Raw genomic sequence first — 11,608 nt, forward strand, 5'->3', positions numbered from 1 at the left:
TTTATAATTTTATTGTGCCTAATTTTTATGTTTTTTATATAATATTTTATTTTAAATAGTTATTTTAGTTTGAAATAATAATTATTTTAGGAAAAAAAATGTTCAAATTGAAAAATATAGTCAAATTTTAAAATATGTCGTCAAATTGATAAAATAATTATTTTAATATAGAAAAAATACTCCACGAAAACAAAATGTGGACCCAAATCTTCTTATCTCTTTGTATAATAATAGTATATATTATTATTTAATTTTCTATTTGTAAATGCTTTACTCTACGAATCTACAATGATAAACTTTTTTATATGACATGAGAATGGTCAAATTAATATATAAAGTGCACCATTGGTTTTGGTTGCTGGTTTTTGTTTTGGTAAAAAAGCATTTATCTTTCAATATATCAAACAACATAGTACAAGAATTTAAGCAGTAATTGATACATGGTGAATCTTTAGTCCCAGTGATAATAATGACCTCTTATTTAAAAGCACAAAAAATTTGATTAGTAAGATAACAGTGGTGGTTCTGAAACGGTGTTGTGGTTATTTGAAGTTAATCACGATCGGTGTCAGCGAAGAAAGAGTTGATGGAAGGCATAATTTGTGGCTTTTTGTTGCGCACAAACTTCCTCAGAACATGCTCCGCGTACCGTTCTCCCTCAGCAGAGTTCTCAAGAACTGCAGTGCTTCTCTTTTCCTTGCTCACCCTGTGATTTTCACCCAAAATCAAACAACCATGGGAACAAATATCTCTCTCTCAATGTCCCTTTAACATCCAAATACTTATTATTACACTAAATTACTTCACTTTAAACAAATTCCGCAAACAGAATTCTAACGCACAGAGTGAATAGAGAGAGACCTGACATCAGGGTTGATGCAGATATTGCGAACCAACTGCATGCCACATATCCCAACAACAACTCCAACAGCTGCAAATAATGGGTATACCTACCATGGATACATGCAAACAACATTCATATTACTCAAAAGAAAAAGGAAAATGACACAAACAAAGAGAGATGCAAAGTGATGAATTATGAACAGGGAATGTACCTCGGGCCTAATCCATCGATTCGCCATCTACAAATCAAACAGAGACCAGAAGTTGTATATAGCTGTCAAATTTCAAGTTTGCAATGGATCAACACAGTGAGTGAGTGGGTGTAAAAGAAGACTCGGCACACCAACTTTATGCGAAACTGTTACAACTCGGAAAATTGCTTTTAGTTATTGTTTTTTGTTGCTGCATGCCTAACTTTACTTTCAAGAAAATGGTCTTGCTCTCCAGGACATGGTATTTCGCCCATAGTTATACCATCTCTCTGTATAACTTAAGATTTCATTCCACGTTCGAATTTGGCTATATATATATATATATATATACATTTAACCATTTATTTACGTTTTCCTGCTAATATTTATGTTTATTTAATCTTTGTCTCTGTTACTTTTCATAAAATTCAAGTATTTACTTTAAATGAGTAAACGAGTTGTGCTATATTATATGATATCTGCATATATAATTCTGGTTAATTCCGCCTCTGGTATGCAGGTTCCGAACCTAGGTGCTCATATTGAAACGAGTGTTCCAATCTAAACCAACAAACTAGTTAATTGTTAAAAGAAGTATAACCCTACGTAATTACCTTCTATGTTGAACAAATATTCGCTGCATTAAATTCTATTTAATATTTTTAAATTTAATTATGTTTTGAGTTTGAGAATTTCCAATCCAGTCTCTAATAAATTTTACTTTTGTAACTTATTGAATTTCTTTTATATAAAAACAATTTATGTAATTAAACTTTTATATCCAAAATAATTTTAAAGAAGTGAAGAATAAATCAACCTTTTTTAAAATGCAAAACATTTCTAACACTCGATATTATTAATTTTGTAAGTATAGCTCTTAAACCATATCTTTATAATACTTAGACCTACAATCATGTGAATTTAGTCAAAGTCATCTTGTTACATGCAATCACCCAAACTAAACATAGTAGATATGCTTTATTTTTTGACTGAATATTAATAACCTACAAACTACTAATAATCTCAAAATCATACAAGATTGACCAAGTAATTAGAGGTGTCAAAGTGAATCAACACAGTTGAGAATCATACAAGATTGACCAAATAACTAGGGGTATCAAAGTGAATCGACCCATCTCACCTTTTAGCAAGTCAAAAATTTTGTAACCCGACTCAATCCACCACGAGTTGGTGTGTTAGTGGGTTGACTCACTTATGAATGTTTCTTTTTTGTAATTTATTTTATATATTTATTGCATTAGAATATAAGTGAATTGACTTGATTTATTTTTTATAATAATTGAATCTAAGTGTTCACCTAATTTTCATAACATTACTTTACCATAAGATAGTAGTTAAAAATTAAAATGTCAATGTATATAACTTAACAAACAAACAAAAATCAAACTTTCAAACTATTTAAATATTATTAAACAACATTCTAGTATTTAAAAATATCAAAGTGTTGACCTATATAATTAGAAGTAGTAAATAATTATAATAAAAAATAAAATAATTGTAAAAAAATTAATAGTGTTATTGTTGGTCAACTCACCTTCAACCTAGCTCAAACGTGAGTTAAGTAAGCCGAGTTCAATTCAATCCACTTTTGAAAAAAATAAAATTTTCTCAACCCAACCTGGGTTCAACCTGGCTCGAACCCATTATGAGCCAAGTCAATTTACAGGTATGAACCCATTTTGACATATATACAACCCCTATTTTTGTGTATTCCCAATCCAAATTTTTTTTAACCCATTGTTCCACCTAAAAAAAACTTAAAAGGCTATTTATAAACCTATAAGGCAGTGGTGGACCTTATATGTGACACAGGAGAGTCATAATTTCCTATTTAACTTTTTATATGTATTTTAAAATTATTTTTATATATTATTAAATTATTTACATTAACTTTTTTTTTTCTAAATTTCATGTATGGTTATTTTCAAATTAAAGTTGTATAAAGGTGAAATTGGAAAAGTTAAAAAACATTTTGGATCCATCAATTTTTTCTTTTGAATAAATTTAATTTCTACTTTTTTTTATAAAGCAATTTGTTTTCTTCTTGTATGTGATAAATTTGTCTATTGTATATCACTCGAATGTGATAAATTTATCTTTTTTTAAAAAAAAAATAAATGAGTAGTAATAAATTTATATTAGAAAAATTCATAATAATGAGTAAAAGAATTGATTATTTCCTTTTCAAGATAAAGATTTGTGATGAACTTGAACAAAATGCATCTACGTCAATCAAATCTTAAGAATTTAATGTGAATCCAATAATTAAAGACAATGAAAAATAATTTTCTAAAGTTTTTATAATTAAATAAAATGAATTTAAAAAAAATATAATTTGACATCCTTGAATTTTTTGTCTAAGATCCGTTATTGTTAGAAGGTATAAGACAACAATCCAACAATTACTAAATTTACTACATAAATTTTTCTTATCTACTAAGCAAAACTTTTATAAAAAATAAAACTTATTACATGTCTTATCAACCAAAGGTCGAAAAGGTCTCGTTTTAAGAATCCTAACAAAAGAAGAATAAATATCAACCGTATAAAAGTGGTTTTTAATATGACTTACCCAACAACCAGAGAAAGTGTCAAACTCGTTTAAAAAAGATGCCAAATGTTGCAAAACTACAATATATCCTCTATAAAGAAAACAAATATATCATAATATATAGAGTGTGAAAAGAAAACTGCATCTCCTAACATCAACCATGAGAAACATAAGTTTCTTATAAACAAGTTCTAAAATGACCCCACTCAAAACCTCCTTAACAAAATAAAAAGAGATAATGGAGAGAAATTCTCCTATCTAAATTCTCTATTATCACAAGTGAAGTAATAGTAAAATAAAATCATCATTTTGCTATCATCAATACCTATAAACAAAATTGTGAATTTATTATCACTAATTTTGAATACTCATTCATTTATCAATAAAACACAAAACATGTTAGTGAATAATTTATGGAATATATATATATATATATATATATATATATATATATATTAATAATTTGTAAAAATTTAAGCCCATCTCAATGGATTGAGTTAAGAAAGTCATAATTAAAGTTATATCAAGCACTACAATTTATGTCCAAAAAAAAAACAAATCTATCCAATCTAATCTTACGAGTCTAGTGGACCAAATTGAGTTCATAAAATATGTGGCTTACTAAAAAAAACATACCTATTTCCCTTCAATTAATAAATTATTTTAATTGTTAAAAGAATGTTTGAAACACACACATAGTAAATATATTTTTTTATTGTGACCCACCTGGTCCAATGACAGAACTTAAGATATATCAAACCATTAATTTGTAGTCCAATGGAAATGTGAGACGTTGCAACCCAACTTGGCAGGTATGGCTCCATTTGTCACGTATATTAAATTATATAAGAAAAATTCACGGCTAAAACTATAGTAAGTCCCAAAAATTTTTAAAAAATAAGGTATATCCTACATTTATCTTAAATCTTAACTAATGATTCACAATCAACAATGAGATTAGATTCTATCTGTATTAAACCTTTTCTTCTCTGCTCATGACATTAGATTTTCTTTTGAAATCATATTACAAATAACGTATTCATAGATAATCGATATATTTTAAAAAATATATCTGACCATATTTATTAAAAAAATTAATTCAAATTAAAGTAACTCCGACAATAGAAAAAACTAGTTTTTTGTTATGAGACACAAAAATAAATTAATTTTATCCTTATATATTGTTTTATGAAAAATTAATTAAATTTTAAGGACTTTATTTGATATTTTACAAATTTTAGTGTTTTTAATTTAATTTATTAAAATATTGTTGTACTATCATAAAATCTTTTCGATCTAATCGGTCTTGTATCAAAATCTTTTCGCCTTGATCGGCTTAAGGCTAAGGGGGATATATGCTATCGTACAGCTTTTTTTCATTCTGATTTTGGAAATAACCAAAATTAGAAAGAAAAAAAATCGATCCTAACAACTTTATTCCCAAAATTTGAAATCAAAAGATTAACTTTTATCCTCTAATTTAACCATCACAATTTTATTTATTTATTTATTTAAGTAACTTGTTTATTTTTTTTATTTGCTCTGTTCTAACTGAATAGACGAATTAGAGATGAAAAATAAAATAACAACTATATTATATGTTAATACCAAAATCAAATAATACAATAGTTAAAAAAAAGAAATATACATTTTAAGTACTTGATAGAATAATTATTTTGAATAAAACCAGAATTCAAAATAATGAAATTTACATCTTACTCTATATTTTTTTCTTCTATTAATTTTTTTTCCTTTACTAGACAAAATTGAAAGGACTAGAAGACAAACACTTTAAATTAAAAGGCTAAACACATCATTGAGAAGCACTTAGGCATATTTATAGAAGAGTGTTGATGTCATGGTTCACTTTCTCTCTAATGTGAAAAAACTATGAAAGAATCTGAAAGATAGCGTAAAAGAATCATATCAGCATTGTAAGTAAAATCGGAAATCTGATAAAGGTGTAGAATCCGAGACTTAGAAATCTTGGAGTACTCATATCAAGAATATAGTGCCTACTTTAAAGAGGCAACAATAAAATAAAACGTCATGCTCAATGGAGCACAAAAAATAAGCCACATGAGGTGGATACAACCGGCTAAACTTCAACTACTTTCTTTATAAGCTAAAGTCCATTTATATACATTAAAAATAAAAGTTTATAAATGATATAAGACGGTTTATTCAAATTAATTTATGTACAAACTAATTAATAATTAAAATTTAATTATTCATTTGTATTCGTGTAAGACCGTTAAAATGATATTCCCATTTGTTTTAGTCTTAATTTTATTTTAATTTATGAGAATGAATGTAATTTAATCATAATTTATGAAAAAATTGATGTAATTATGTCTTTTTTATTACATTTATTAAAATAAATTAATGATTTTTTTATCAAAATTTAAATCATTAATAAATAAATAAATAAACAAATTTTATCGATTTTTCATAAATCAATATTAAATTATATCAATTTTTCACAAATAATAATCAAATTAAAACTAAAAAGTTTTAGATGACTAATTTAACATATTTTATAAAAACAAGAATTAAATGACTGACTAAACCTAAAATTAAAGTAATGATATCTTAACACTCCTTAACTTAAATACATTGATAACTCAAAGTAAAAATATTCTAATTATATTATTTTATTTTTTGATTTATTTATTTTTAAATAGGTACCTATTATCTACTTGTTCTCTGTCTGTTTCATTAGTGTTCCTCTACCTATCTTATTGTCATATTCGTTTTATTTTTAAATTGCTAAAATATTCAAAGTTTTCAAAATAATCTTATAGAAAAATATTTTTATCATTCTCTTTCGTTACTAATTAATTTGATTTCATCTACAAATCTTTATTTATTTATTTTTGCACATAATTTTACATTTTTTTATCTCAACTATTATTTAACTTTTTAATATTTACAAAATTTACTGAGATGTCTAAGGTATATTTTACTTTATCACAATGTTTATTAGACATTTTTTCTTTAGTTGTTCGTTTTATAAAATACATAAATCAATTTTATTACATCAATTATGTTAAATTGTAAATAAATCTCTGTAATGTGTGTGTTTTTTATATTAAATCATTGATATTATTATTTTTTATTTACATGATTTTTGTTTATTTTTAAAAAATTGTATTTAATTAATCTTTAAAACAATGGGAAATAAATACATAAAGAGACCAAAAGTTAACATTTACAAAATCTGCAAAAAAATATAATTTGACAAGGTTTTTCTTAACAAATTTTAATAAATTATTCTTTTCAAGTCACACTAAATTTTTCTTTTCTCTTTTCAAACCACATTAAATATTTCTCTTGTCCAATGAAGTATTGTTACATGGACACTGTCAAAACAAAAAAATCGTTATTAAAAAATAATTTTCCATCTGTAAAATATATGAACAACAAAATAAATATATACAAATCCAGTACCAGAACATGTATAGTGATGAGATTATATATATATATATATATATATATATATATATATATATATATATATATATATATATATGAAACTTTAAGTTTATTATTTGATATTCAATCTATAATGTATGTCAATCTATAATGCACCATACTTTAACTTGAGTCACATATTGTGTTTCACACGTATCCGTATTTGATACTTTGAGATACTTTATTAGTACTTATCAGTGAAATATTTAATTTATAAAATCATAATACACTACAAAGAAATATTTGAATAATGATCAATTTTAGTGATAAAATGTAATTAGTCACTATATAGTGACGAATTTATGTACCAATTTAAAAACTAAAAATTATTGACAACTAAAATAATTTCAAAAAAAATATATTTGGTCTTTAAATTGATAATTAAAATAGTTTTTATTATGATTGATTTATAAATTGGTCGCTAACATTATATATCAAGGTTTTGAATACCAAAATAATTTATTTATTAATTGGTCAATAACATTAGCTACCAAAGTTTTAATTACCAAAATAGTTTATCTCTAAGTTGTTTTCTAATTATGAAATTGGTCTCTAACATAATTTTGGTTACTAAAATTGGTCATTATTTAAGAGTTTTCTTGTAGTGGTACTTTTATGACGACAATAATTTATATATTTTTATGTTGATAACTTTAGTACATACAATTTTAATTTGGATTCACACAATAACAATATATATTTCTTATGTTTTTAAGAATTATTATACACTTTTTAATATTCATATATCATGTATCTATCACGTATCTAGTGGCGGAACTTAAACAAAAACTTTATGGGTGCCAAATTAAATTTTTTATATATAACTTTTTTTAATTAAATAAAAAACTCTTCATTTTTTCTATTTAAATCATTTTCATAAAGTGATTATTGTATGCATTTTTCAATTTATAATCTTTCTAATTAATTAAATTAACGTAACAGGGACATTTTAATTTCTACTTCAATTCAAGATTATTCAACTAATCTGATATATCAAATACGTGTCGAATCCGATACATGTATCGTATCCGTGAATCATAAATGTCAATCCATTTGCGTAAAAAATGGAACCACGTATACAAACATATGCTTTGTGCATATTTTCTTTCGTCAAAAGAAATCAACATTTTATTTATATTTCACATTTAGTGCAGGTATGGTCGTTGATGATTCGGGTTCATGTTTCATATGCATAAAAATGGAAATTATTTAAAATGTTTTTATTTTCGAGTTTATCACTGACTTCATTTAAGTGTATGCTTGATTTTGCCGCGAAACAAACGAAAATTTAATATCCATATTCAAGTTAAAATTATTTTGAATAACTTCTATTTATTTTTTCACGTATAAAAGATAAATTTAAGATTCCAAACATCCAACCAAACACACACTAACTTCATTTGACACCAAATCATTAATATAAATAATAATTTCGCACCCTTCAAATAAAATACTTATTCTACAACTCTGTACAATAATATAATACTGTATATTAAAATTTGCTTAACAAGTTCAATCTAAGAAACTAGCATAATCCAATTTGCACAATTTAATATATCAAATGATTGAATTTGCTGTATTAATATCTCAGGATTGATCCTTTTATGTCACTAAGTTGAAGTCCACATTTGAAATGAATAAGTAATTTATTATAATTTGATTATATTTTAAATTGTAAAATTTCATAAATATAAGTTTTAAGGTAATTAACATCTTAAACACAAATATGATGAATTTATCTTTTATAATGTTGTCAGAATCTAATAAATATATAAATGATTGTATTTTTTAAATTTATGATTAAAAAGTTAAAATATATAAAAATGAGATTCCTTACGAAGTAAAATACTTTTTTATCGAATTTCTTTCGTGATTTTTTTTTTCTTCTCTGTTTTGTTTTTCTTTTGTTTTTCCTAGAATCTAACTCTTCCTCATTTTTTGAAGATTCAGTGGCGAATCTTGTTCGATATTTGTGAGGGTGCTAAAATATATTTAAAATTTATATATTTAATTATGGATCCATAAGATTATTGAAATCAATAATAATTGAATCAATACTAAAAATTTTAGTTATATTTTTTTTTAATGTAAATAATCATATTATCAGCAAAAAAATTCATCTTCCATTTTATTTTGCAATCTTATTTTGATAATTTTCATTGTAGAAAAAAAAATACTAAAAGATAATTTATCATAATCTAAATAAAAATTGCGATACGTAATTAATAAAAGAAAAATATATGATAATCAAGTCACAATTAAAAATCAGTAGTTATTAAAAAACACTTAGTGAATTGTTTTTTCTTCTATATTTATAAAAATAAATATACCAAATGCTCGTGAGATAAAAAATAATATTAATTATTAAACTAATATTTCACTATCAATTGAGAAAAAAAGTTACTTTTTTCTTCAATAGTAGAAGAAAGCATACAAAAATGAGAGTACAAAATAATGAATTTGTGTTCAACTTTCTTTTTTTCTTCATAAACAAAAAAAAAAAACAAAACAAGTAAAAGTCTAAAGTGGATACAATATGTGAAAAATTCAAAAAAGAGTGAGAGAGAAAATAAAAAATATTTTAATAAATTTATTTATTTTTTATTAAATTAAATTTTATGCTTTATTATTTATTTGCATTAAATGTTATATTTTATAAAATAAATAAAAAGATACCTATTTTAATTCTTATCAATTCCCAATATATACTTTTATTATTTAAAAAATTCCAAAAAATCAATTTTCTTATACATAATTTAAAAAATTAAAAATAAAACAATTTTCATATAAAATAAATAAAAAAAATTTAAAAAAAGTTGGGGGGCCACGACTCCCCCTATCCCTTCGTTGGTCCGCCTCTGTGAAGATTGAAGTACTAAAAACAATATTTTGGTAACAAACCGTACAATCTCTTATTAACAATCTGTACATATAGGTAAATGCAATTTTTCCATTTTGTTAGGAGTTAATTACAATTTTCAATGCATGCAAAATTCCTGGGTTTGTATATGATTTTTTTGTCTTCCAGATGAATCTTCATCTCTTAGTTGTCATGAAATCGCAATCTAATATTAGTAGAGTTTTGTTGTATATAGGACAAGCTTACGTAGTGTAGGGTGTCCAAAGAAAACGTTGCTAGGCTCTCCTTTAATGTAAGGAAAGGAAAACTATTTTAATTAAAACAAAACACCTTTCTACCCATTTTTCTTCATTCTCTTTTTTTCTCCACTTTGGTCCTCCTATAATCCAACCCTTCCTCAACTTTTTAAGATTGAAGCAGTGAAAGCAAGATTGGTAAGTGCAATTTGCCCATTTTGTTAGGAGTCGATTCGATTTTCAATGCATGCAAAATTCTTGGGTTTGCATGTGATTTTTCTATGTTCTAGATGAATCCTCGTCTCTTGGTTGTCATGAAATCGCAATCTAAGTTTAGTATGAGTTTGTTGTATATAGGATAAGCTTAAGTAGTTTGAGCGTGCCCAAAGATAACATTGGTAAACTATCCTTTAAGGTAAGGAAAACTAATCTATTTGAAATTTTAAGGTTTTCTTGTTGAATAAAAATTAAAAAAAAAATTGGTATGAATGTTTTCTTTATATGCTAGTTGAAATTTGGAAATAATCCTTATAAGAATGGAGATTGATCTGAATTGTGAAAGTATAAAGTGTGATGAGAAATTACTATTTTGGATAGATGAATGGTTGTTTGTGTTGTTTTTTCTTTTTCTTTTTCTTAATGGAGTGGGTATGGATGTGATTATAGAGAGATTGACCTAAAGAAAAATTGACACTTAAGTGTGTTTGATAATAATGTATTAGAATGAAATATATCATAATCATATATGGAAGAGTTAGCCTATAAGATGAGAAAGGAATATGTGTGACTTTGATGTTATTATGTATTTGTAGGATCGGATGTTTTTGGTATGATATAATAACTTTTTCTTATAAGCCTTAAAAGTAATTGAACACTTTAGTTTAAAAGAGATTAAAAACATGTGAATATGAAATATTGTTGCAAAAACTATGAATATGTTTGATTGGATGCTGGTATTACAATAATGTAGTATTGAACGTGACATTATATTTTCATTTTTTAGATTTGTGGTATGTCTACATGATTGTTATCAAGTGTGAATTAGTGGTGCCTTATAGTGTTGCTAAATAGTTTCCTTGTATGCTACTTAAGATAATTATGATTGTTTGAATTTATCTTTGCTAGTGTATGTTTATATGTAAAGTTGTAGTATGTGTGGTAGTCAAATTAGTATTTTCAAGGAAAAATAATAATGTCGGTTAAGTCCAAGTGTATTAAAAGGGTATTCCATGAGTGAGACTATCTTGACTCAATTAGTATCTCACTCACATAGAGTCATATGATTGTTTGAATTTATCTTTGCTAGTGTGTGTATATGTAAAGTTGTAGTATGTGTGGTAGTCAAATTAGTATGTTCAAGGAAAAATAATAATTTTGGTTAAATCCAAGTGTATTGAAAGGGGATTCCGAGAGTGAGACTATCTTGACTCAA

At 24.9% G+C, this 11,608-nt stretch overlaps 1 protein-coding gene across 1 annotated transcript; it reads right to left on the bottom strand.

Annotated features, from left to right (window-relative positions):
• Window positions 1-368: 368 nt before the first annotated feature.
• Window positions 369-1,276, bottom strand: LOC114179682. Its single transcript, XM_028066094.1, has 3 exons — window positions 1,056-1,276; window positions 862-950; window positions 369-706 (listed from the first exon to the last, which is right to left on the bottom strand). The coding sequence occupies exons 1-3, from the start codon at window positions 1,080-1,082 to the stop codon at window positions 553-555; spliced, it is 270 nt and encodes an 89-aa protein (XP_027921895.1). The 5' UTR covers window positions 1,083-1,276; the 3' UTR covers window positions 369-552.
• Window positions 1,277-11,608: the final 10,332 nt, after the last annotated feature.

Source organism: Vigna unguiculata, chromosome 3 (assembly GCF_004118075.2).
Source record: "Vigna unguiculata cultivar IT97K-499-35 chromosome 3, ASM411807v1, whole genome shotgun sequence".
Classification (NCBI taxonomy): domain Eukaryota; kingdom Viridiplantae; phylum Streptophyta; class Magnoliopsida; order Fabales; family Fabaceae; genus Vigna; species Vigna unguiculata.